The sequence below is a fragment of the Microtus oregoni genome, unplaced genomic scaffold (assembly GCF_018167655.1).
Source record: "Microtus oregoni isolate MIOR12 unplaced genomic scaffold, Mior012 000109F_ref0000275, whole genome shotgun sequence".
In the NCBI taxonomy this organism is placed as follows: Eukaryota; Metazoa; Chordata; class Mammalia; order Rodentia; family Cricetidae; genus Microtus; species Microtus oregoni.
In genome coordinates, this window is record NW_024544727.1 from 2,341,302 (window position 1) to 2,368,805 (window position 27,504).

Here is a 27,504-nt window from a genome sequence, read left to right on the forward strand (position 1 = left end):
TTATATAATTGTGTTTAGATTGCGAGCAGAATCATTAGGACGGACTTGGAACCTAGAAGTTTGTCCATACAGTAATGGTCATTTCAGTGTGTTTGCCTTGCCGTCCTAATAAATTAAAGCCCTGCGCAGTCATCAGGTTCTTAGTCAAGGTTATCAGTTCCTTTGACTTTTGCCTGTATTTAAATTTTGACCTTTTAAAAGTGGGGTTGTCTCATTTTTCTTCATAATGAATATCTCTGTATTTATATGTATGTGGTATTTTGAGATTTCAAGGCTTATTTCATTTATTAGTGAAAACATAGTAAAAAATTAAAGAAAAAACTACTGTGGTATTTCTTTTGTAGGTCTTTGCTGCATTGGTAGGTTTTATAGATAGCAAAGATTGCCTACTACTATTTTGTTATCAGTCTCCTTAGAATTTTTGTGTTTTTTTTTTTGTGTGTGTGTGTTTTTTTTTCTCGAGGCAGGGTTTCTCTGTGTAGTCCTAGCTGTCCTAGAACTCGCTTTGTAGACCAGGCTGGCCTCAAACTCATAAAGATCTGCCTGCCTCTTCCTCCCAAGTTCTAGGATTAAAGGTGTGCACCACCACCGTCCTGCCAAGTCTCTTTAGAATTTTACTAACAATTCTAGATTCCTTTTTCTTCTCATAGAACTTAAATTTAATCATTATTTGGCTTGAAAATAAAGTCCTTGGATATGCATTCTCAAAGGGAAGGTTTTTGGCCTGGATAGCTAACTGGTCTTCAGCCTGTTTCTTTCCTTGTAACTCCTCCTGCTCTCACAGAGGCTGTGGGAAAGACAGAGCAGGTGTATGTGGGCTGCCTGTAGTTCCAGTGACCCAAGTTCTGTGGAGTCTGCATGTTTTATGCAGGGTCAGACATTGTGAATCATTTCTGCTGTGACCTGAACAAAAAAGAATGCTTCATCATGCACACTGTGCTTTTGTTCCTGACAGTGGAGGCTTCCTGAAACCATGGTAGGGAAAGTCAGTCGTGAGGTTGAAAGTGAAATATAACTAATTCCTGTCTGTTATTTCATAGGATGCTCGTAAAGCTTGTGCTGATGCAACTCTTTCTCAGGTAAGAAACTAGCTGTCAATCATTCGTAATGCAGTCGAGTGTGGGCTGTTACCTTCATGTTAAACTTCTGGAATGAGTAGTCTGTCCTGTGGGGTGAGGATGTAAAACCACTATCAAGACTTCATTTGGAAGTTGGTTCTGATGGTAGATAGGCAGTGAGGACCAATGGATGTTCTTTAAATGAAAATGAGATCTCTTCTACATGACAAACGGTTTTACTGCCAGACTCGTGTCCAGAAGAATCAAACTGATTGTAAAGCATGTACAGGGCTGATGGATGACGCCGTGGTTAACGTGTACCTCCCACCAATTCAACACTGAGTTCAGTTCCTAGGGCTCTGCAAACATGTGCTGCTCCTCTACCCCAATAAATAAAGATTCATTTTAAAAGTTATTGAAAATACATGTGATCGTCAGCTGTGGTGTAGTTCTGTTGCTGTGGTGAAGCGCTTTGGTTAAAAGTAACCTGCGGATGAAAGATTTATTTTGATTTAGACCTGCTTCTAGATCATAATTCACCATTGAGTAAAGTCAGGGCAGGAACCATAGGAGGAGCATTGTTTACTCCTCACTTCCTAAACAGCCAAGGATCATCTGCTTAGAGGTGATATTGCTCACAATGGTCTGGACCCTGCACATCCGTTGATAGTCCAGACAGTACCCCACAGAGGATTTTTTTAACTGGGTGATTCTAGGTTGTGTCAGGTTGACAATGGAAAGTTGCTAGCACAGTAAACACATGTCCACCTTCTCTTGGGGATTTGATGCCTGGCCCTCAGACCTCAAAGAAACAGTTTTGTTTTGTTTTTTTTAAGTGAATATCCATGACGGTGAAAGTATGGTTTGTATATTAGCTAAAGATGGCGATAACTCATAATTTAATGAAGCAATATTAAAATTATGGCTTTTCTATAGTAGTCACATGGGGAATACACTCATGATCTTAAAATATCTTACTGTTTGTAGTGAAATGATATGGGATACCACAGTGCCTGCCCACTGGGTAAAGTGGTGAGTGGCATAGGCACCGTGGCGCATAAGTACTTGATTGCTGCAGTATATTGCTAATAGACATGCGGTATGCTTAAGGGGATTTACACAGCAGGTGCTGCAGGATGGACAGTTTAATTGTGCTACTTAAGAGCAGGTGCAATCTAAAGTGTATAAATTGGCTTTTGGAGAGATGGCTCAGCAGTTAAAAGTATTTGCCGCTCTTCTAGAGGACCTGTATTCTGCTTCCAGCACCCCCACAGTGGCTCACAACTGTCAGTAATTGCAGATGCAGTCTCTTTTCTGACCTCCTAGGGCTCCTGCATGCACTTGGTACACACAAACATTCAGGGACACACCATACACATAAAATATTCTTTTTAAGTAAATACAGGATTTTCCATTCAATATTTTTGATTCTCAGTTGATATTCTATACTGGAACACAAGTGGAGAGTCTATTTGCTAAAGTTAATCTGTACTAATTTTATTTTTTAAGATCACAAACAACATTGATCCGGTGGGAAGAATCCAAATGCGAACCAGAAGAACGCTGAGGGGTCATCTGGCCAAGATTTATGCCATGCACTGGGGCACAGACTCAAGGTATGAACTGGCCCTTCCCAAGCAGTGCTTGAAATGTTAGCTCACTCTTAGGATTTCTAAAAGACAGTGGTTAGAAAGTTGAGCTGGTGTGGGCGTAGTGGCACACACTTTTAATCCCAACACTCAGGAGGAAAAGTAGGCAGATCCTTGTGAGTTCCAGGCTAGTCGAGGCTGCATAGTGAGAGAAGGTGAGTTAGAAAACTTGTTCCATCCACTGCCTGCAGCCAGGTCTGGTGTTGACAGCTTCTCTATTCAAATCTCCGTTTAACTGGCTTATTGCACCACTGTCTTTCTCATGCCAGCACCAGCTTTCACCCCTCATCTTTTAGATTCTGGATCACAGTTTCCCCAGCTACTCTGTTGGCTGAGTTGTAATGCAAGAATTGGACAATGAAGCCGGGCGGTGGTGGCGCATGCCTTTAATCCCAGCACTCGGGAGGCAGAGGCAGGCGGATCTCTGTGAGTTCGAGACCAGCCTGGTCTACAAGAGCTAGTTCCAGGACAGGCTCCAAAACCACAGAGAAACCCTGTCTAGAAAAACCAAAAAAAAAAAAAAAAAAAAAGAATTGGACGATGAAGAAAAAGATACTAAGTTTCCAGCAGCAGACTGGTCCCAAAAACTAAATGTGGGCTTCAGTGGTCTTTTCATCCTCACTGTGACGCTGTATGGAATATAAATTAATGGCTGTCTTTATCTTCCTACATGGTCCTACCTTCTACTTATTTATCTTTTATAGTTTGATAACTACCGTTTATTGGACTTCTGGGTCTCTTGTCATTTTTTTTACACTGATAATGAAACATAGTGCAACGTGGTTTATGTGGCTATAGCAAGTCCTTCCAGACCCAACAGAATCTTAGCACACACCCCCTTTGGTCTTTTTTTTTTCCCTTTCTTTTTTCTTTTTCTTTTCCCATTTTCTGTTGCCAGAATGGAATTTCTGCTTGTTTTTTTTCTTTGTTTCTGAAATGATCTGCTGTAGGGTGTAAACAGCTGGAGAACAAACAATTCTATCTTTAGTTCTCCACAGGGTCCCCGTACAATTGCTGTGCAAATGAGTGCTTTACGTGACCGTTTAATGATGGAAGCAGTCTCATCAGAAAAGAAAAAGGGGGTGGGGTATTGCTCTCTTCTCAGAGGGTTCTACTTCAGAGATCATGTATGTATTGTGTTGGTGCTGTCAAAATTAAGAGTAGATTTATCCATTGATTGTTTTTGCAGTGCTGGGCATTGAACCTAGAGTCTAGGCAATTGGTGTACCACTAAAGTACATTTTCAGGCCAAGAATAGATTTTTGTTTTGTTTTGTTTTTCGAGGCGGGTCTTGTCCATGAAACAGCCGTGGCTGTCCAGGAACTCGTTCTGTAGACCAGGTTAGCCTCAAACTCAAGAGATCCCCCTGCTCTGCCTCCTGAGTGCTGGTATAGACCTTCAATGTTCCCACTGCAAAATGGTTCTAAACAGGTGAGGTAACGGCTGTGTTAATTCACTTCATTCAATCATTCTGTAATGTAAACATTAGGCAATTTATATAGTCCATAATTGTCAATTAAAAATAAAGGTCATTCAAAATAAATAAGTAAAATTAGAAAATTACTAAATTCAAAGTTACCTTTTAATGATTTATAAAATTAAGTATGAAAATGAAAGAAAATATTCCTACTGATCAATTCATCAGAGAGTGCATTATCAAAGGTAAGTGGTAATAGACAGATTGTAATCTCTGCTTTTCTTCCATACACGAGAACATTGCAATAGCTGTGCTTTGGTCAGTAGCCCAGGGCCCTGGACTGGGAATCTCAGCAGTTAAATTCTCACGGGGGTGTTGGGAAGGTGTGCTTCATGCAGGTGTGTTCAGAGACCTATGGATAAGTGTGTGGCCTGAGCAGTAAAGGGCAGTTAGCATGAGATGAAGCCTGATATTCCATCTAATCTTAAGCATGAGTTTGTCTTGAAAACCATGGGTCAGAAGGAAGGTGTGTGTATCAGTGGGACCCCAGATTTAAGGCCATGATATTCTTGTGAACAGGGAAGGCTCATGGGTGGTTTTTAGTCTGATCTCTTTCTTGGGCGGTATAGAGGGAGTATGACATGTTTTTTTTCTTTGAACTAGACAACATAACCCTAAGACTCTCAACAGACCAGTCAACAAAGTAGAGCTGTTACTTGTCTAGCATGTACTAGGCCCTGGGATATTGCTAGTATTGGGTAACTGGGAGGTGGGGGGGGGGGGGTGCATGCCTATAACCCCAGAACTCAGGAGGTACAGGCAGGGGGATCACAGAAGCTCAAGACCAGTCTCAGCTACATAGCAAGTTCTGGGCCAGCTTGGTCCTGTCTCAAAAAGCAAATAAAACTTTCAGGTGACCATTCTTTCTGGCTAGTCAGTGGTTGCATTTTATAATCCAAAGTAGCTCTTTAGGGAGATGTTCTGGTTATATATTTCCCCTCCCCTTTACATAATCTTTATATTTTTGCCTTCATAGTAAAAGGTTATCGAGCTGGGTGTAATGGTAAACGCTTTTGAGTTCTTCATTCATGAGTACTTCAGGAGTAGAGACAGGTAGATCTCTGTGAGTTCAAGGGCAACATGGTCTACATAGGAGAGTTTCAGACTATCTAGGACTACATATTAGAACTATATCAAAACGGAAAGAAAAAGTTGTTATAATTTTTTTTATATATATAACTCAAAGCTGCAGTTCATGACTGTCCTTGTTCATTGTGGTAATTGGCAATTTGATTTTGTGCCTGTGTGGACTGGGAAGTTGTCTGAGTAGCTAAGAATTCTTAGAGCACAAGCTTGCAGACCTGAATTTACATTGCTAACAATACATGGAAAAGTCGGTCCTGGCCAGACCAACCCTTAACCCCAGTGCTGTAGTGGGGTGGAGTTAGAATGCTTGACCCTACCTGGAAAAAAAGACCATTCCAGGTTCAGTGAGAAATTCTGCTTTAAAGAAAGGAATTTTTCAGAGAATGAACGAGCAGGACAAACAACCTCTTCCTTTGACTTCTGAGTAGGGATACACATTGTGTGTGTGTGTGTGTGTGTGTGTGTGTGTGTGTGTGTGTGTGTGTGTATAACTTGTAATATTCGCAGTGTTTTCCCAGTCCTGTGAGGTTTTTATCTCTCTCTCCGTCCCAAAGCCTGGTGAAGTCTCTTTGGTTGGGTCCTTCTGTGATTGCCACTTTCTGTTCCAGGCAGCAATTTAACTGGTTCCCAATTTCTTTTCTTTTCTTTTTTTTCCCCCGAGGCAGGTTTCTCTGTAGCTTTGGAGCCTGTCCTGGAACTCGCTCTTGTAGACCAGGCTGGCCTCAAACTCACAGAGATCCGCCTGCCTCTGTGTGTCGTGTCCCGTGCCGCCCCCCCCCCCCCCCCCCCCCCCCCCCGTGCTGGGATTAAAGGCTTGCGCCACCACTGCCCAGCCTTGGTTCCCAGTTTCTTTCTCTGCTGGAAATCAGAATGGGAAAGACTTCAGGTAGCACAGTGAATTGTGTTGGTCCCTCCAAGTTACATGACCTGAGATTAGAATGTGTGTCTTCTTTCACCTTCTGGAGGATCAGCTGACAGCTTAGCATAGTCTTAATTCCTCACTGAATCAGCAATTACTGAGCTCTCTGAAGGTGACCCCTTAACTCAGAGGATGAGTTACTATAGATGTCTCTTAATACCCTTGCTCAGAGCCTCAAAAAGACCAGGCAGAAATAGAGTAGCTGAGGGCCCTTACATTGTCCTGTAAAGATAGTTGAAATCACCTTAGTTAGGTATGGTGACCAAACATGGGTAGAGGAGGTAGACGGACTTAAAAGCCCCATAAAAGGGGAGCTTGAGCAGCTTTCAGCCTTGGCTACACAGTATCCTATCTCCACAAAAGTAAAAGAGTCATCTGAAGAGGAAGAGATGCCTTAGTAGTCAAGAATTTCCCTTGTATGCTCAAGGCTCCAGGGTTCAGTCCTTAGCACCTCATAAAAAATTGTGCCAGAGGCTAAGGTGCAGTTCATTGGAGAAGCACAGTTTACTATGCAGGACACCTTGGGTTAAATTTCTACAACTAAAAAGAAAAAAGTTGTAACTAAAAAGCAACAGGCTTTGTTCTGTGCCCAGTTTAGTTCTGTGATAAATTCTGTGACAAAGGATTGGAAGGGTTTATACCTTGTCACATGTGTTGTTCTTTTTAAAGGAAGTTTATTCATCAAAACATGGCTTGGCGGGGTCTGATAGACAGTACACAGCTTTAATGCAAGTACTTTAGGAGCAGACAACTGGACTCTTAAGTTTGAGGTCAACCTGGTCTACATAGTAAGTTCTAGGACAGTTAGAGCTGTATTATAGAGAGATAAAGAAATCTGTAAACATGGTTTGATTAAAAGGACTCAGAATGAAGTGGCTGAGTTTTACCTCAAGTCTTTGATCTGCTTCAAAAATCCAAATATACCCTAATATACTTGTAGCTAAAATGTCTGGAATATAAACTAGACATTTTGATTAAATATGTCACTATCATATTGAAAAGTATCTCTGGACCTGGAAGAACCTCTTGCTTTTCCTTGAAACAAAACAACAGATTCTCCTGGAACATGTGCCTGAGTAGCATGGTGCCCAGAATTCCTCTCACCCAGATTGCTTTTTAGTAACTTAGATTTCTTTGCCTGCTAGTCTTGTTTTCTTTTTACAGTATCCTTTCTTAATTCTGCAAATATAGAAAGCAACAGATACCAGGCTTAGCACAGATGCCCCGAAGCAGGATTGAGTTACAAGCAATTCATAATAGTTGGTGGTCTCTTTTGCCTGACCATGTACAATTCTGTCATTTGTCATCTTTACTACCATGAAGGTGGAGACTCCTTAGTTTTATGGAGACTAGCATTTTGATTTGATCTCAGTCTGGGAAGTTCTATGGTGTTGTTTCTTTTTTTCCTTGGCTTTTGGGTATAGAATCTGGGTCTCAAACTTGTTACACAGTCGAACTTGGCCTTGAACTCTTAGTCACGGTGTCTCCACTTCCCACAATCTTGGATTACAACCTACACTGCCATTCCAGTTCATGGGGTGTGTTCCGGTTCGCTTTTTTTTTTTTTTTTTTTTTTTTTTGTTAAGACAAGTTTTCTCTGTGTAGCCCTGGCTATCTTAGAGCTCAGTGTGTAGACCAGGCTGGCCTCAAACTCACAGAGATCCACCTGCCTCCACCTCGCAAGTGCTGGATTAAAGGTGTGAGCCACCACCCCCTGGCTCAGTTTGCTTTCTAGTGGTACAAGCAAAAGCAATTTGGGGAAGAGTTTATTTCATTTTGTAATTTTAGTTCATCGTGTGAAATAAAGTCAGGGCAGAAAACTGAAAGTCAATAACTGAAGCAGAGGCCACAAAGGACTTAGTTGGCCTCCCCCAGAACCATTGCCCAAGGATGGCACTGCCCACATCAGTTATTAACAGGAAAATGCCCCCTAGGCTTACCTGTAGACCGATATGGTGGAAGCATTTTTTTCAATTGATGACTCTAGAATGTGTCAACCCACAAAAAGAAAAAAAGAATAAAAGCAGGACAGAATGTTTAAAATGGTTCCTGAGTAGGGAGTGTTTCAAACTTTTCCCATAATACCCATAATATTCAGGTTTTCTTTGTATCAGATGGAACAAAACTGTATCCTAAATATTTGGTACTATTTAGGGCTCTGGACCGATCTGTGTATCTAATTTAACTTGGAATTAAAAAGAAACCTTGCAGAATTAAGAGTAGAGATCAGTACCACCTCTCAGGTGATAAGGGAAAAACTGGTAGTCTGACCAGCCAGATGTCTCTAGGGCTGAACTGTTATCTGAGAATCATGGTGTCACATTGGTCAAACATTTATATCCTCCTTTTCTCAGTAAGTGTATTTGATCTTGCAAGTTCAGTTTTAAAGCTCTAGTTGGATGTCACCAAGATTTGTTTTTTCCTTTTTCTTTCTCCAGGCTCCTTGTCAGCGCCTCTCAGGATGGAAAACTCATCATCTGGGACAGCTACACCACAAACAAGGTAGACAATTCTTCCCTGGAACACTGTCTGTTCCTGCCAACTCAGAAGTTTTTTCAGTGAGGATGTCCTGAGGGTGGTGGAAGAGCTCATGGTAGTCCCATGCTTGATGCACAGCTGTGCCTTGGTTGTCTTAGCATGGAGACAGGAGCTGGGTGCTTCCTTGTGTGTGTAGAAGAGCTGCATTCCAGTTTTGGTTCAGACGTTTCCTGACTTCTAGAATACTGAAAAGTATATTTCATTTAACTAGTTTCGTTTGTTAAACAAGATGTAATTTCAAACGCTATACTACCACCAATGTACATGAAATAATAAAAATAGATAAAATTTGCCAGGCGGAGGTGGCACACGTCTTTAATCCCAGCACTTAGGAGGCAGAGGCAGGTGGATCTCGGTGAGTTCAAGGCTTACTTGGTTGACAAAGTGAGTTCCAGGACAGCCAGTGCTGTTACACAGAGAAACCCTGCCTTAAAAAACAAAAACATTTTAGTTGAGGATTGGGAATGTTGCTCAGTGGTAGAGTACTTGCCTGTCTAACATAATTCCCTGGGTTTGTTTCCCAGAATCACAAAAAATAAGAACAAAATGTAACCCGGCACACTGGGTAAGAGTGTGATTCTAGTTACTAAGGAGGCCAAGGTAGGAGGCCAAAATTTAGACCCACCCTGGGTAATTTAGCAGGATACCACCAAAAAGGTGGGGCAGGGAGGGAAGAAAAAGAGAAGGCACAGGTACTAGGTAGAATGTTTGCCTGATAAGTACAAATCTCTAGATTAAATCTTTACTTCTCTGATATTAAAATAAATTATACTGGGTATGGTGGTGTATGCTTGTGATTTAGCATTTGAGAAATGAAGACAGGAAGATCACATATTAAATATTATCCTTATCTACATAGTAAAGTTGAAGCAAGCCTGAACTACATGAGACCTTCCTCAAGAAAAAAAAATTGTATCACCATCCAGTGGTGGCCTCTGCCTTAACTTGTACTCCTCTTTAATTCCAGTACTCGGGAGGCAGAGGCGGGAGGATCTCTGTGAGTTTGATGCCAGCCTGGTCTACAGAGGGAATTCAGAGAAACCCTGTCTCAAAAAAACAAAACAAACAAAAATAATTATAAACCGAAGAACAGAACTCACTTAAGTGCTGAATGGGTGTCGTGGCCAGTCTGTAATTTCAGCATTTGGAAGACAAACAAGGAATCCCCAGAGCAAGCTGGCTAGCTACATTAGTCATAGATGCACTATAGATACAATTGTGAGACCCTGTCACAAAAAATAGGTAGACAATGGGTAGGGAAGAGTTCCAATATTAGTCTCAGCCCTCCGTATCCACCTGTACTGGCGCACACACACATACACACACTTTTAAAAATATGTGCTGGGGCTGGAGAGATGGCTCAGTGGTTAAGGCCACTGGGTGCTCTTCCAGAAGACCTGAGTTTGATTCTCAGCACCTCACAACCATCTGTAACTCTAGTTCAAAGGGGAATGCAATGCCATCTTCTGGCCTTACCAGGCACTGCACTTGCATGGTTAACATGTTTAAACAAATGCTCATACACATAAATTATTCAAAAATAATTGAATGCTGTCTTCAGTCCTGGTAAGGTAAATAATCTAAAACGGTAGTGTTTTCCTAAGAAATACTAGATACACAGAAGAAATTGTTGGAATTCCAACAGCTCTATCTAAACAGCAAGATTAATTATGATGCCAGTGTACAGCTTGACGCACTGTGTGTGTGTGTGTGTGTGTGTGTGTGTGTGTGTGTGTGTGTGTGAGAGAGAGAGGGGGGGGGGGAGAACACGGATGAATGAGTATGTCGTGTCTCCTAAGCTCACTTCTATTTGCGGTTATCTTCCTGCCTCAGCCTCTAAGTGCTGGGATTAACATACATCACTATGTTTGGCTTTTTTTCTTTTTTTCTGTGTTTTCTTTTTTAACTCATGGCCATTTTGATAGAATTAAAAGGAGAACTAAGTGCTGGACGGTGGTGGCACATGCCTTTAATCCCAACACTTGGGGCCCAGAGGCAGGAGATTTTGTGAGTTCCAGGACAGCCAGGAGTTACTCAAACCCTGTCTCGAGAAACTAAAAAAGGGTGTATGTGTGTGTGTGGGGGGGGAGGCTAAGTAATTCCTTAAAAATCATAATAACATCCTTCCTTCCTTAAATCATTAAAAATAGGAATATAATTTCCATTTTTCATTGAGATGGTCTCTTACTATATTTATCCCTCAAGCTTGTCATCAGGGCTGGTGATGAAGAGCACTCGACCAGTAGACAAGGCTGAGTTCAATCCGCAGCACCCATAAGAAAAACAAACATAAGACCTTGTTCTTCCTCCCTTGCCTTTCGTGTGCTAGACTCACTGGTGTAGGCCATCACACCCATCCACTAGTTAATTTTTTAGTTCTATTTTATTTTTTGAGAAAGTCTCACTGTGTAGTCATAGCTGGCCTGGAACTCAGTATGTAGACCAGGCTGACCTCAAACTCAGAGCTCCACCTACTTTACCTCTTTATGCTGGGATTAAAGACGCCATACCTAGCTGTCTTTAAAGTTACATTTCCTGGACTTAATAGTGTTACCTTTCTGTGTTCTTGTTCCTTAGGTCCATGCCATCCCTCTGCGCTCTTCCTGGGTTATGACCTGTGCTTACGCTCCTTCTGGGAATTACGTGGCTTGTGGGGGCCTGGATAACATCTGCTCCATTTACAATCTGAAAACCCGTGAAGGGAATGTGCGTGTGAGTCGTGAGCTGGCAGGACACACAGGTACACATCTCATCTCAACTTTCCAGTAATATGTTCCTTTGATTTGTTGATCATGGTTCAAGTAAAAGTTATGCTAAGGGCCAGAAATTTTCTAAAAGTGAAGCCAAACCAGACTTAACCTGTCTTAACCTGTAAGAAACCTGTAGATTGGGTACTAAAGCTGGTTTCTGAACTCCCAGCTACTGGGTTCTCTTCGAACAGTTGGCAGCCACCATTCTTGTTTCTCAGCACGTCGGCAGTCCTTCCGTCCTCATCGTGTGTTCATGTGCACAGCCTCCCTGTTGTGAACTGACGTGCTCCTTCAGAGGAGACGGAAGAGAATCTTTGGTCCATTCAGGTCTTTGGAGTGTGGTCGGCATTAAAATGTTGGGTGCAGACTGTTTTGCCCAGAATTAGTTCACACTGCATTCAGAACACATTGCATTAGCAAAGAAGAAGCCCTGTCATAGTTTGTTTTTCTGTGGTTATTTCTGTCCTCAAAAGTCCTGTTCCTCCGTGTGTTACAGACAATGCACCACCAGGATCCTATTCACCACCTGGCGAGACGTTACAATCTTCTACATTTGTATTTTCTATGAATTGATGAGGAAAGGTGTTAAAATAATTATGGGAGTACTTATTCCTTTTAATTTGGTCTTTCTTTTAAACATAGTGTTTTATGTATATTTGATCATTTGTTGTATCTTCCTAAATCATTGGTCCGTTGGTTATGATCAATACCCACTCTCATATAATACTCTATGAATCCACTTTGGTTTTTTTTGTTTTTTTTTTTCTTGTTGATTATTTTTCTAGTAAATTGTCTTTTACACAGCTTGGGTTTTTTTGTTTGTTTGTTTTTTTGTTTCTTTGGAGACAGGGTTTCTCTGTTGTTTTTGGAGCCTGTCCTGGAACTAGCTTTTGTAGACCAGGCTAACCTTGAATTTACAGAGATCCGCCTTCCTCTGCCTCCTGAATGCTGGGATTAAAAGTACACGCCGCCACTGCCCGGCGAGTCTTGGTTTTAATTCCTCTGCATCCTTTTCCTTCTGTCCCCTTAGTCCTGTAATCACAAGTGTGCACTGCCAGTCTGGTATAGGGTTCTGTTTAAAGAGCTGCATGGTCGTCTCTCATTCACTCAGCTCGCATCAGCTCTAGTACTGTGCATTCCTCCCTGAGCATGGCTTATCGAGTGCTCATATCCTTGGGAAAATGCTTCGTATTCCTTCGTGGAGCCTAAAGCTGTGGATTATGCCAGTCCCTGTATGTGCTGTTTTTCTTGTATATTCATGTCTGTTCAGTGAGGTTCAAGTTACAAATTAGATCCAAGAAGAGATTAACAACAGTAACTTTAAGAAGATAGCACAATTACAGCAATACAATGTAATGAATACTATTTGAGATTTAATGTTCTTTTTTTATTTTTGTTTTTGTCTAATGACACTGGAGAGTAAATTTAAATTTGTTGTTTCTGGAATTTTCTGAGCAATATTTTCAGCCTAGGTTTCCGTTGGTTAACTGAAACCAGGTGAGGTTGCAGTGGTTAGGGTAGGCTCTTGGTGAGAAGTCTTCATTTTTTGAAAACATCTGTTTGCCCTTTGTTCTACATTTAAATGTTTTTTATTGTGTTTATGTGCATGGGGCAAGGGGGGCACTGTGCACATGGAAATCCAGGATAATGCTATGGAGTCAGTTCTCTCCTATCTCTACGTGAGTCCTGAAGACCAAACTCAGGTGTCACTGCAAGTTCCTTTACCCACTGATCTACTTATGACCTGTGTGTGTATTCATGCGTGTGTGGAATTAAGAGGACAACTAGTGGGAAGTTGATTCTTTTCCATCATGTAGATCCTGCAACTCGAGCTCTGGTAGTCAGGCTTAGCAACAAGCACCTGTGCTCACTGGCCCATCTTGCTGGCCCTTGACTTTTATTCCTGAAGGATATGTTTGCTGGACATAGAGAATTCTGGGGTGGCCTTGAATTCATTTTTTGTGGGTGGTTTTGCCTGCGTGAATGTTGGTGCCCACCAAAGCCAGAAAGAGGGTGTTTGATCTCTCCTGGAACTGGAGTTACACATTGTGTTGGTGCTAGGATTTGAACTTGAGTCCCCTGGAAAATTAGCCATTGCTCTTAACCACTGAGTCTTTTTTCTGCCTTCAACATTAAAACCGAAACAAAAAAAAAAATGCACTAAAGGTATAATTTTGTTTTTAAGCAGGTTGATTGTGATGTGCCTGGATATGTGGCATTCATTGTGTTTTGGCTTTTGGTACCCATAAATTTTGTTTTTTGCTAAATTGGTAGAATTTGAGCCATGTCTTCATTTTCCTGGTGTCTATGGCTTTAAGGCGTAACTTTCTTCTGTTTCCATTTCCTCCTGTGTTTTGTTTCTAGTCAGGTAAGTTCAGTTGGCTTGGTCAACAACAATAGACAACAGCTGTGCGCCTGTCAGCCTAGTAATGGCCAGCATCTGAGGGAACTCACCTGAGAGTAGATGCAAGACTGCAAACCATGCTGGGGAGGCACGGAAGGATGGTCTAGTAAAATGTCTACTTGTGGCATCTGATCTTGAAGTATGTCTTTGTGGCCCCTTTGCCTCTTAAATATAGAGGACAGTTTGCCTTCTTAGTGAACACTGTAAGTTTGAGTTATGGCTTTGGCATTTTAATTGTTATAACAACTCTGGATTCCATTGTGTTCCTCTGAAATTTTTGGTTTCATCAAGAAGCACATACACAGCAGCAAAACTCTTGTCTCTCCTCCTGTCACTTAGTGTCTGTGTGGGTTTGCTGCTGCCCTGCCTGATTAGAGCACCTGGGTGTGTAACTCAGGACTCTCTGGAGGCTGCTGTAGCTCTTCTCAGTGATAGTCAATCGTGCCTCCCGTTGCTCCCAGGCAATCCTGGAAAATGGATCCATTGGGTTCATAGTAGTGGAACATTCAGTATTACTACCTTATTTATGTTACTCTTTTTTAAATTTACTGGTAGAATACATATTCTAAATTATTTTATTGAAAACAATTAGCCATGTATGGTTGCATGCACCTTTATTCCCATCACTCAGGAGGCAGAAGCAGACAGATCTCTGAGTTGGAGATCAGCCTGGTCTACAGAGTGAGTTCCAGAACAGCCAGGGCTACAAAAGGAAACCCTGTGTCAAAAAAGTAAATAATTCCCAGCACCTGGGAAGCAGAGACAGACGGATCTCAGTGAGTTCAAGGCCTGCCTGGTCTACAAAGTAAGTTCTAGGACAGCCATGACTGTCTCAAAAAACCAAATAAATGAATGAACAATTATGAACGCGTGTGCATGTATGTATACAGACACAGATAAATAGCAATATATATTTGAAGATTTATTGCCTGAATACTATTTTTGAGGAGACTGGAACTAAGGCACAGATTGGTCTCCATGCTAATCCCTATAGGGACTCATGGAGAGCCAGTGGAAACCAAGACTCAAAGCGGCGTCTTTGATAACTTGAGTATAGTATCCTTGGCTGGAATATTCTGGTCAAGAGGACCGCAATTTGCCCTTCTGATGAAGCATGACATTGCCTGCCCTTCAGTATTGAAGCTGGTAGAGTGAGTGGCTAAAACCCTATCTGGATATAATTTTTTCATCTAATGAGAAATTAGTATTTTACATTATTTATAAACACAGTGATCCCCTTCCCCCGATGGGTACTAGTGACCTTAGATAATAGAAGAAAAGATTGTGTCTCCCTGTAAAATGTGCTCTGAAAGTCACAACTGGGAAATTGATGACATTTCTGTTTCCATCATTTTGGTGCCCCTCTCCCACTTGTTGGTCATCACCACAGACTGGAGCAAAGCCCGGGTGCTTGCTCAGCTTCCCTCCATGTCATTCCAGCAGGCACCTGTACACAGACTCCATGTCTGGGAAGTTCTCAGTGTCCTGGTTCCTACTGGATAACTTTATGTAACCATTTATAATTTGTTCTTTTGTTTGGCAGATTTCGCCATTCCTCTCTTGTGAACTAAGTGACTTTCATATACCACTTACTTTCAGTGACTTAATTTTTTCAGCTCTCTCAAAATTTTTATTGTATTTTGAGACAGGGTCTCAACTGTCTCCTACTCCATCCACAGCTTCCAAGAAATCTTTCCAGTGAGTGTCAGCAGAAAACAGAAACTTAGCTTTCCACGTAAGCTCCATGTCATAGCTTTTGAGAAAGTGAGCCCAGTAACCTTCCCATGGGTGTTTCCAGTGTTCTTGCCATGGAGCTGCCTGTTCTGCCTTCTCTTCCTGTTCCTCTTGGTTGATTTGTTAACCCCTTCTTCCCCAATTCCATTACTGTCTTTCTTCCCACTGGGCTCTGAGCTCCTTCGTGTCCCAGCTGGAAGACAAATGAGTATAAAAGGAAAGGGAATCCCTACCTTAAAATAGAAAGGCAGATCCAAGAATTCATATGTATGGCTTACTCCTTTGTGCTGTGCAGGGAATGGGTCTGTCTGAAGTATCATCCCATTGTCCTGGCTTTGGTTCTGTGTAGCTGTAGTTTCACTCACACCGTGATAGTTAGTGCTCCTGTCACAACCAAAACAAAAGTTCTGAGTATTTCCATTACCGTGGTTTTTACATTGAGAAGATCATGAGATTGGGGCCTGCTAGTCTTCATTTGGGTCTGCTCTTTTCCAGGTTATCTGTCCTGTTGCCGGTTCCTGGATGACAATCAGATAGTCACCAGCTCTGGAGACACCACATGGTGAGTACCTGGCAAGGCAGAGACTGAGGCCTGAGATTCCCTGTTCTTGTTCACACTATTAGGGTGAGACTTTCGGGAGATAGTTCTCATGACTAGGGGCAGTGGTGGTGCACGCCTTAGAGACAGGTGGGTGGATCTCTGTGAGTTCAAGGACAGCTTGCTCTATAGAGCGAGTTTCAGGACAGCTAAGGCTACACAGAGAAATCCTGTTTTTTTTTTTTTTTTTTTTTTAAAAAAAAGACTATCTTGAATTTGTTTATGGCCGGTGATTTAAAAACAAAGTTGCTATTCATTGTACTGTCTAGGTATACAAAGTTTAGTTTTGATCAGAGAACTAAAATATGGATATTTAGACTATAGTCATATATGAAGTACCTGCTTTTCTTTCCTTTTCTCCATTTATCTTTACGTACACATATGTTTTAGAGGCCTTTTGCCTCTGTTTCACTGTGAAGCCAGCTCAGTACACTGTGAGCAGGAATACAGCTTTCCAACAGCAGCTCTGCCGGACTCCGTCTCAGAACGCTTGTTCACTAGTAGGTAGAAGTCAAGTGATTCCCTTTGTTAAATAACAAGACGACAGATAGTTATTTTAAGAGAGTAATTTTAGTCTTAAGCTACGCTTGTGGGTTTTGCTGGTCACTGGAAACATTCCTGGATATATCAACAGCAGGAATTTAAATAGCTGTGATTTATTAGAGTGCCTTCAGGCCTGCTGGTTCAGCAATAGCTGTGTCTCTTGATAAAAATGATCAAGAGTCTGGTAGTTGTGAAGCTGGATATCTCAGCTGGTCTTCTGTCTACCATGGAAACCTGGAATATATCTTAAAATCAATAAAGGAATGCCTCAACAGCAAGATAGATGAGCTCGCCAGTGGGGGTGAAGACTCTGTCCTTTTACGTGAGCTCCCACCAGAAGGGGTGGCCCATATTTAGCGTGGGTCTTCCCACTTCAAGTGATCCAGTCAAAAAAATCCTTCACAAATATGCCTAGCTGCTTGGGCTTAGCTGATTCTAAATGTAGTCAGGTTGACAATGAAGATTAGTCATCACAGATTTCACATGGTGATCATTTTCTTGGTTTGAATGTATGAGGCTTTTGTGTTCCCTGCTTCTTTCTTCCTGTGTCCCTCCTGCCCAGAAAAGATAGCTTGTATTGTTTATATTGAAATTGACTGCTTGGATTTGTGTTGCTAGGCTGAGCCAGGCCTTCTGGTAAGGTCGACAAGAACTGGCAGCTCAGCGTGCTGTTGCCTGTGCAGGTTGCAGTGAGAAGTAGCATATGGCTGTCACTTTAGAGCCAACTCTTGCTTTATGTAGTCCTGTTGATGTTTTACCTTTGAGTACTGTCAGGCAGGCCCTTGGAATACCATGTTCATCCATGAGGACCATCTTTGCTTTATTATCCCTAAGGAAGGGGAATTCAGGCAACACAGTTGCTTTGAGCCATAGATTTAACTAACAATTCCTCCCTAGTGTCTAGGAAGGTGGGAAATGGGGGTACAGAGGGAATGATATAGGAGAAAAGCCTCTTTCCTTTCAGGCCTTAGCCCATGAAAGGTACGTATGTGATAAAACCTCACATGACCTGCTATGAAAGGACAACCACCCCTTTGCTGCTGTGAGGTGACCTGGAAACGAGCCTGTATGTGCATCTATACAGTTGTTTCTTTCCTCAATACAATAAGACGTGAATGTGTCTTCACATTGGCACAGAGGTCATGTGTGCTCATACCTTGTCATTTGCTCCTGCTCCAGTGCCCTGTGGGACATTGAGACTGGCCAGCAGACGACGACATTTACTGGACACACTGGAGATGTCATGAGTCTGTCTCTCGCTCCTGACACCAGACTGTTTGTCTCTGGTGCTTGTGATGCTTCAGCCAAGCTCTGGGATGTCCGAGAAGGGATGTGCCGGCAGACCTTTACAGGACATGAGTCTGACATCAATGCCATATGTGTGAGTTTAAATTATATCTGCATTAGATGTTATTTTTTAAAGTTATTATTATTAAACATTTAATTTTTAGCTAGACACTGGTGGTGCATGCCTTTAATCCCAGCACTCAGAGGCAGAGACAGGCAGATCTCCATGAGTTCGAGGCCAGCCTGGTCTACCAAGGTTCCAGGACAGGCTCCAAAGCTACAAAGAAACCCTGACTCAAAAAAAAAAAAGGATTTATTTTTAGGGGCTAGAGAAGATAGCCTCTCAGTTACTTTTCTGTTGATCAAGGCAACTTACAGAAAAAAAGCATTTAACGAAGGCTCACTGTTGGAGAGGGTGAGTCCATGGCCATCGTGTGGGGACTGTGGCCCCATGCAGGCAAGCACGGTGCTGCAGAAGTAGCTGAGAGCTTTATCCTGATAAAACCATGAAGTAGAGAGGGAAGGAGAGGGCTAACTGGGAATGGCTTGGGCTTTTGAAACCTGGAACCTTCAACAGTGGTCACACCTTTTAATCCCTCACAAACAGTTCCACCAGTGACCCAAACGCAAGAATTTGTGGGACCATTCTCATTTAGACCACCACAGATGCCTAAAGCAGTTCAGAGTGCAGCCGCTCTATGGAGGATCTGGGTTAGTTCCCGCACCCACGGGGGTGGGACTCAAGGATCTCTAACTTAAGACGCAAGGGATGCAAGCAAAACACCTGTACACATAAAAATAAATAAAATACACACATTTAAAAATAAATATATGTGTATGTCTGTGTGTGGTTGCGTGCATTTATGAGTACAGGTACCCAGAGTCCAGACACAAGGGTGTGGTGTTGGATGCCCCGGAGCTAGAGTTAGGCCATTACGAGCCACATGTTGTGGCTTAGACTTGGGTCCTCAGCTTTGCTACCACATCTGGTTTGTCATGTTCTTTACAAATACAACCAGAGTCACAGACCAAATTGAAGCACTGACTTGATCTTTAGAGGTCAGCTGGATTCTGTGCTCTGCATTTGTTTCAGACATTGAAGAGGCTGTGCTAGCTCTGCTCCTTTCCCTAGACTGGCCAGTAGTTTAGAGCTGAATATATCAGGGTATCCTCTGCTAGCCAGGGGTATGGCTGATTTAAAGCCTGCTTTCTTGCTGTAGTATCTCCTTAAGGGATGAGTCTGATTGGCTGGATCAGGATTTTGTTTCTTTCTTCACAAGTCTCTTGTGATAACTAGTGGCCAGGGAACAGGAGCCCTATAGCAGTGGCTCATTCTCCTGGCTTTTCTGTCCTTAAGTCTTCCTGGTGACATTGGCAGTTCATGAGGACTGTGTCAGAACTCCCCTAGTGCATGCCCCTTCACTCTTTGATGGCGTTCCTGTTCTTGCTGCAGCTTCAACTTGTTTTCCTTTCTGCAGCAGCCATGCCACTAATTGCATTAACATCGGTTCTTACTGAGTTATTTATCTTTTTGTCAGTATATGGGCTAGAACTTCATATGTACATATGTAGTACTTCATATGTTGACCGTGAATTCACTGTGTTCCTGGTACCCTAATGACTATGCAACGTTCCGTGGTTGATTACTTTTCCCCACCCCAACCCCCACCCCCTTCAGTGCTTGCACATGTCTTGATTTGCCTTCTCTTCCTAGTTCTTTCCCAATGGCAATGCCTTTGCCACTGGCTCAGACGATGCTACGTGCAGGCTGTTTGACCTCCGTGCAGACCAGGAGCTCATGACCTACTCCCATGACAACATTATCTGTGGAATCACATCTGTTTCCTTCTCCAAGAGTGGCCGCCTCCTCCTGGCTGGGTACGATGACTTCAACTGCAATGTCTGGGATGCACTCAAAGCTGACAGAGCAGGTCAGTAGCCACATGGTCTTTCTGTGTTCTTGGACAGTGATTTGATTTCCCCCCACTCCCAAGTTTGTTGGTTTGTTGTTTGGTTTTTTGAGACAGGGTTTCTCTGTGTAGCCCTGGCTGTTGTGGTACTCACTCTCGCAGCACTTGAGACAGAGGCAGGTGGATCTCTGAGTTCCAGGATAGCCAGGGCCTTGGCATTATAGACCAGGGAGGCTGACCCTGAACTCCAGAGACCCTCTAGCCCTTATACGTAGTTGGTACATCATTAACTGCAGGAATTGAAAGTTGCTTCTGAAGCTTCAAACCCTTCTGTGGTGGAAATGAATGTATGGGCAGTGGTGTGCTATGTGATAGCTCCAATATCAGCTTTAGGTTCTGTATATTCATGTGGTCAATTGCTTTGAAATTAGGTTTTTAGATTTTTTAAGATTTATTTTATGTGTATGACTGTTTTGCCTGCATATACCTAGTACCTGCAGGCCAGCGTAGTGTACAGAGCAAATCATGGCCTCGAAAGCTACACAAAGAAACCTTGTCTGAGGGGCGGATGAGGGAAATGGAACCCTGGAACTTACAGATAGTTGTGAGCCACCACGTTGGTGCCTGAACCCAAACTCAGGTTCTTGGCAAGAGTAGCAAGTATTCTTAGCCACTAAGACATGGATAGATTCTTAACTGTAGTTTGTACTCTGTGGTTTTGTTTTGTTTTTTTGAGACAGGGTTTCTTTGTGTAGCTGTGGCTGCCCTGGGTCCTAGCTCTGTAGAACAGGCTGGCCTCAAGCTCAGAGATCAACTTTTTAGTGCAGAGATTAAAGGAGTGCTACCACCACCGGCTTTCTGTGATTTTTAAGCTTCTGTGAGTGTACAAGAGGGTCTGGGTTTCTTAGTCTGCACTTGTGTACATGTGCATGCCACCGTGGTACCCTTTTGTTCTTGTTAGAAAAGAGCATGTATGGTTGGTTGTTCTCTGAACAGATTTGGCCATTTACCTAAGGATAATTTCCACTTGGACAAAACTTTCTTCGTCCGTGGTGTCCTTCCCTTGCTTTCTTAGGTGATGGCCGTAGCAGAGTCTTGGAGTGTTGTCTGTCAAAATGAGCCATCCTGTTCTTGTCATAGCATCATATGTTTCTGATTATATTTCCAGGTGTTTTAGCTGGACATGACAACCGTGTCAGCTGCCTGGGGGTGACTGATGATGGCATGGCTGTGGCAACAGGGTCCTGGGACAGCTTCCTCAAGATCTGGAACTAAGGCCAGTAGGTAATGGAGTTACTTGTTAGTGTAGCTAAACATACTTCTCAGGGCATGAAGTTTCCATGCATGGCTTGCAGATTAACAAAGATGTGTTGTTGATCTGGTATTGTAGTGGTGACCCGTGGCTCAGAGAGGGCAGTGGGAAGAGCTCAGATACCTGTTTTTCTTATGCACTGACCCCAAGCTCTGTTGACAGCAGCAGGTGGATGCCATGGTGACTGGAAGACCATTCCAACCTTGGAGCGTTACAGCGATAGCATACCCTATCCAACCATACTAACGTGGACACCCACACCTCCCCTCAGAACTTCAAAAGGGCAAGATCTTTTTTCCTTCACTTATTGCTGAAACCAAGAGCACAACTCCCATTAAGAGAAGGATCTCTGTGCTGTAAACTAAAACAAATTGTGCATTCCTTCCGGGGCCATTGTCTTTGTTTTCTTCTTTTGTCTTGGGTAAATTTTAAAAGGAAATACTACAATAAAAATGTTAACCAGAAGGTAACCCTGAGTGTGATTGTGAGACAGACACGCCTCTTTACTAGTTCATTTGCATTTTAGATCAGTGATCTTTTTCTGTGGCATTCTGTAATTGTTTCTAAATACGAGTTATTTGTAGCAGGACTTTGGAAGCATTCACATTTCTTTCTTAAATATATTCCTTTATGTTCAATAACTAAAAAAACCAGAGCCCATGGTAGCCTCTGATTTGTCAGGGATGCAGTTTTGTCCCTGGCTGTTTTTTTTTTTTTTTTAAATCTCATGTCATAGATGAATGTTTCGTACAAACACGGCATAGTGGAAGAAAAACATTCAGAAGCTAAGTAGCCAAGCACATGATGTGACGGCCACAAATGCTTTATTGGAATCCTTCCCCTTTGCTCAGCAGTGAACTTACTCCCAGCACCCTTCCCTCCTGACTTGTCCTCCTCACTGTCTAGTTTCTTCTCTTACCTTGGGTTTCCTGTGAAGTTGGAGGGAAGTTTGTAGTCATGTGACACTAGCCGTCCTGCCCCTGCTGTCAGAGACTTGTTCTCCAGAGAGGTGCCTGTCCTGTGCTTGGATAGTCAGTTGGTTATTTGTGTATGAAACCATGTACAAATCAATGTTTTGAAAATAATGATCTCAGACTTTCTAAGTTAAATTTTAAACAATTTGATTGTTTGCCATATTGGGTGGGTTTACTCTTAGAATCGCATGCTGTAGAAATGCTCTAAAATGCATATAGGACTCAGTCCTTAGATGTTCTTTTTCTTTTAAGAAATAACCTCTTCAAGTTGTACAAGTGGCGGCTTTGTCCATTACTGTTGCTATTCTGCACACATATTGGGAGCAGCAAGCGCTTTACACGCTTGAGTAGTGGGATAAGTCACTGTTTTCTTTACTTTAAAAAACAAAACAAGCAGTCCTGTTGGGAATGATTGCTGTTGGATTCAGGAGGGGAGAGGGAAAGCCGCTCTGCTGCCTCTTTGCCACTTCCTGGAAGCCTGCCTCCATGGAACAGCCTTTTGCATCCGAGGCGACAATTTTCCACCATGCAGATCCTCGTGGTTATCATCTCAAGCCATGTTCAGCAGCAGCGTTTGGACAGCAGTGTTCTGTGGGCCTCCCCTCCCCTGTACCCTGCACCCTCATAGCAGTAGTGGCTTCGCCATCCTGTTTTCTGCAGCGTCCTGTACAAAACTGTGCTGTGACTGCAGTAGGCCTGGACCTGGCAAAGAGAACACAGCGAAGCCCCTTCTCTTCCTACCAAACAACTCTGTAGAGCTCTCTGCACCCTGTACCCTTTTCACCTTTTGTATTTAATTTTAAAGTCAGTGTACTGCAAGGAGGCTGGATGCAAGATAGATACTATATTAAACTGTACTGTTATTTAAGATGTAATAAAGCAGTTTGACATGAGGGACTCTGGCGTGATGGTTATTTGAGGGTCAGTTTCAGTGTATGGAGGTAGCCACATGCCCCAACTGCTTACTCAACAATAACATAACATCATGGCTGAGGATGATGGTACCACATACCTGTAATCAACGCTCAGGAGACAGAGGCAGGTGGCTTTTTGAGTTTGGAACCAATCTGGTCTACTTAGTAAATTTCAGAACAGCCAAAGGAATATAATAAGAGAAAGTCTGTCTCAAAAAAAGAAAAAAAGAGGGCCAGTGGTGGGGGCCAGCTTTGAGACGTTCCCAAGATGCTGTACATCTCAGGCCTGCAGAACCATTTGTTTTCTAGGACCCCTCAGTATCTGGGTTCTGTCTTGCATCTTCTCCTTTGGCCTCTCTACCAACAAGCTGCTTTGGCTTATTCTTCCTGTTTTCCCACTAAAATATTGAGGATCTTCCCCTCTGAATACACTCTTTCCTTCTAAGTACACAGCATTTCCTTCTTAGTCAATAAAGGCCGCTACATCTTGAAGGAGTGAGCTTCAACCCCAGAAGTTTTTTTTTTTTTTTTTTTTTTTCGAGACAGGGTTTCTCTGTGGTTTTGGAGCCTGTCCTGGAACTAGCTCTTGTAGACCAGGCTGGTCTTGAACTCACAGAGATCTGCCTGCCTCTGCCTCCCGAGTGCTGGGATTAAAGGCGTGTGCCACCACTGCCCTGCCCCCAGAAGTATTAAAATAAAGCTCAGCTGCCATTCCTCCAGCATCCAGTCTACTGCAGTGCCTAGTTCTAGACTGAACGTGAGTGTTAAGATTATAAGAGATAGGCTGTTCATTGGTGGCACACACCTTTAAGCCCGAGAGGCAGAGGCAGAGGCAGGTGGATCTCTGTGAGTTTGAGGCTAGCCTGGTCTACAACAGCTAGTTCTAGGAGAGGCTCTGAAGCTACAGAGAAACCCTTTCTCGGAAAACAAAATTATAAGAGACAGGCTGAAGAGGTGGTTATTCTTCCAGAGGACCCGGGTTCAATTTTCAGCACCCACATGGCAGCTCATAGCTGTAACTTTAGTTCAGTGGATCTAACAACTCACACAGAATACAGTAAAATAAAAATAAATTTTAAACGAATCTTTTAAAGGAATGATTATAAAAGATGACTTTGATCCTCAGATGCCCTATGTACTAACTGGGCCAACCTCCCTTTAATTGGGGGTGGTAAGTAAATCAGTCCACTCGGTCCGTGGTGCTCCCTTCAGAAGAGACTACCCTGATGTTGCAAGCTGTGTGGTGTGGTGATTGGCGGGCTGAGCAGATGGGCTTGCTTAGCGTAATACTCCCCCAATCTCCCTCAAGTAAATCTGTTCTTCACAGACAAATCTTTTGTAGGCTGTTACCTACCCCAATCCCTACTGAGTACAGAACACTTGAAAGTTCTTTCTGAGCTAGAGGGAAATATTGGTGAGGTTGACCATACTCCCAACACTGCCCTCTTTCTGTCTTTGAGAATCCGTATCTTAACCTATTTCTACCCTGATCTCTAGCAGGCCCAGTGGAACCAGGGCACTTCTGTCTCCACCTCAGAGGACTGGAGGTTGGTTCCTTCTCAGTCAGCTTCAAGGCTACTGCCCTCTTTAAACATGTGGACAGCAGTAGTGGCCAAATAGCAGTACAAAGAAAGACCTGAGGCACAGACCTTTTCAGACCAGGCAGAATGCTCAGGTTTTCATAGCTTGCATTCACCACTAGATACTACTCATGCCTTCAAGTGTGCCTGAGCCAAGTGACCAGCCTGCTCATACCACTGTCACTTTGCCCCTTCATGCTCAGTGCAACCCACCACCACCACGAGTGCTCTGTAGACTGCTCCCTACCGCTTGAGATCCCAGCAGCCAGTTGCCTCTGCCTCTCGTCACAGGATGATTTTGGCCAAGTTATTTGTCCCCAGATCCCCCATGTGAGAACGAGTGAGTAGCCTGGCAGGGATTCTGTGAGAACAAAGTTTCTGGTGTGTGATTCCAGCTGGTGACCGTGCAGCCCAGGCTCCTGAAGTCACTGTTCCTGAGTACGCCAGGCACTAGGTCCTCACCCTCTACATGCCATACCAAAAAGAAAGTGCCTGCTGCTGCCCCTTTCTTAATCACTGATCAGGCTGGAGAAGGGGTAGTGCCCACCCAACCCACTCGATAAGGAAACTGTCAAGTGGGCTGTTGTGGTCACTAGCCCCTGATGATGGTCTTTGCCTATGCCAGGTGTTTACTAGTGGATGGTGGACAAAATAACTTGGTGGCATCCCATGACACTAAACTCTCCTCCACAATAGACTCTTTTCTGGCTACCTGTCACCTGCCTTTTGAATAGTGGATAGCTGTCATTAAACTATCACATCCTGATCAGATGAAACTAACTTCCCGGTTAGTACAAGTCCCCCTTTAAACCTGTGCCTGAGAGCTTACCTGACAAACACCCCATTACCCCTGTGACAACCCAGCCCTCCCCATTCTTTCCCTAAGAAGACTAAAATCCTGGTGTTGGAGGCCTGAAGCAAAAATGTGTGTAATTGCCCTGATTTCTTCCCGGTACCTCACCCCATGTGACCTTTGATCTACTTTGGAGTCTTGCCTCTGGCTATTCCCAGACTGACTCAGTGTCAGCCCCGTGGTGGGATTGAGCTGGAGGTTCCTGAGTCCTCAGAGTTTGGTGAAATGACACAATGTCAGCTTTGTTCCTTCCTCTGAAACGGGGAAGCTAGACGCCTTCGCAGAAGACGACTTCTCCCGCTCTGGAAGTCTCTCCGAGGCTAGCCTTGTACCTGGAATGTACCGCTAGATACCAATCAAGTATTACAGTACAATGCAGTTACGTCCAAAAACAGTTCAAGCCTTCTTTGGGTGTGGCTGATGTTCACTATGGGGAAGGAGTTAGGCTTACAAAACACATGAGGAAGTTACAAAACTTAAGAAAACCCCTGTCATCTTCCTACCCCTATTTTGTATCTCCACTGTGCATGGATCTGTTGTTTTTGGAGGAAGAGGAGGTGAACCTCAGGAGTCCCCACCAGAGAACATCCTGACTTCAGCAGGTATGGGGGCTGTGGGGAAGCCTGGACATTGGGCTGTACAGGAAGGGCAAAGCCAAGGGTGCCAAGTCCTGCCAAATGGAGTAGTCACACCGCTGATGTGTGAACTGGATGTCTGCCAACTTAGCATACCTCTGGATCAGTTACAAAGCTCTAGTGGCCTTCTGGGCCTCGCTTCTTCCCTCTTGAAACTGTGGATGAGGCACACTGTTTACAGTCACCTCTCAACTGTCAGAATTTTTTTTTTCCAAGACAGGGTCTCACTATGGTACCCCTGGCTGGCCTAATTCCTAGAGACGCTGGTATTAAAGTAGTGAACCACAACACCCAGTCTGCTGTCAGGTTCTTAAAACTACAGGCCCAAATCCTGGACACGCTACTAAGTGTGAAAGGCCATGTGAAGTGCCTCAGGCCCACGTGAGCGCAGGTGCCCCTGAGTTCTGATTCTGAATACTTTCAGGTCCATGCCCTGGTCATTCAGAACAACGGGGGGAGGAGGGGCAGGAAGCTGTTGGACAGCCCTCGCGTTGACCCACAAGGTCCTGGAACCTCGCCTGCAGAAATCAGAGCGGGCCATAGGTCAGGGATAAAGATCAGACCACAAGGCAAGGAGGGAAAAAGCAGGCAAACAGCGGAAAGGAATCTGGTGGTGTTTCTGTGTGGCTGCTGAGACCGCCAAAAGGCCCAAGCAGCTTCTTTCCGCCTCCGGCCTCTGTTCTGCTTCCCTATTTTGCTTCCCGTCTCTCCCTGCCCCACCTTCCCCTTCTGCTCCGCCTTCACCACTCAGTCCCCCGCCCACTCCGCCGCTCTGCCTCCGCTCTCCACCCTTTTCCGACCTTCCTTCACCCCCCCCTCCCATCTGCCCCGCCTCCTGTCCGACCACAACGCCCCAATTCCTCCCTTCGGCCCTACCCCCGTACTGTCCCGCTTCCGCCCCTCGTGCCGTTATGCCCAGCCTCGGCTTCTTCGCCCCACCCCTTCTCTGCCTTTGCCCCGTCTCCTCCCCGGTCCTGCCCCCATCCCCTCGGCCCCGCCCCTCTCTTGGCCCCGTCTCTTCCCCGTCCTGTCCCCTTCCCTTAGGCCCCGCCTCCACCCTGGTCCTGCCTCCTCTCTCGGCCCCGCCTCCACCCCGTCCCGCCCCCTTGCCTCGGTCCCGCCCCCTTCCCATTGGCCCCGCCTCCTCTTGGCTTCGCCCCTCCCTTTGCAGGTCGCTCTCCCGCAGCCCTGGTCCCGGGCCTACCAGGGGCGTGTGCGGTTTGGCCGCCCGTCTCTCTAGTTGCGGCTGCGCGGACCTCCCCACGTGCTCTGCAGCGCATGCG

At 44.0% G+C, this 27,504-nt stretch overlaps 1 protein-coding gene across 5 annotated transcripts in view; it reads left to right on the forward strand.

The window, feature by feature from the left end:
• The window catches only part of LOC121443529 (guanine nucleotide-binding protein G(I)/G(S)/G(T) subunit beta-1), a 60,724-nt gene extending 37,588 nt beyond the window's left edge, over positions 1-23,136 (forward strand). For 2 of the 5 annotated variants that reach the window (XM_041645289.1, XM_041645294.1), the window contains 9 exons: positions 1,041-1,079; positions 2,568-2,674; positions 8,628-8,691; positions 11,305-11,467; positions 16,111-16,177; positions 17,936-18,137; positions 19,758-19,974; positions 21,122-21,237; positions 21,431-23,136. In XM_041645289.1, the coding sequence (XP_041501223.1) occupies positions 1,041-1,079; positions 2,568-2,674; positions 8,628-8,691; positions 11,305-11,467; positions 16,111-16,177; positions 17,936-18,137; positions 19,758-19,974; positions 21,122-21,228 (966 nt within the window). In that variant the 3' untranslated portion in view covers positions 21,229-21,237; positions 21,431-23,136. Of the gene's footprint in view, positions 1-1,040; positions 1,080-2,567; positions 2,675-8,627; positions 8,692-11,304; positions 11,468-16,110; positions 16,178-17,935; positions 18,138-19,757; positions 19,975-21,121; positions 21,238-21,427 lie in introns of all 5 variants that reach the window. The other 3 variants (XM_041645290.1, XM_041645292.1, XM_041645291.1) reach the window with 3 other exon arrangements.
• The last annotated feature ends 4,368 nt before the right edge of the window (positions 23,137-27,504 follow it).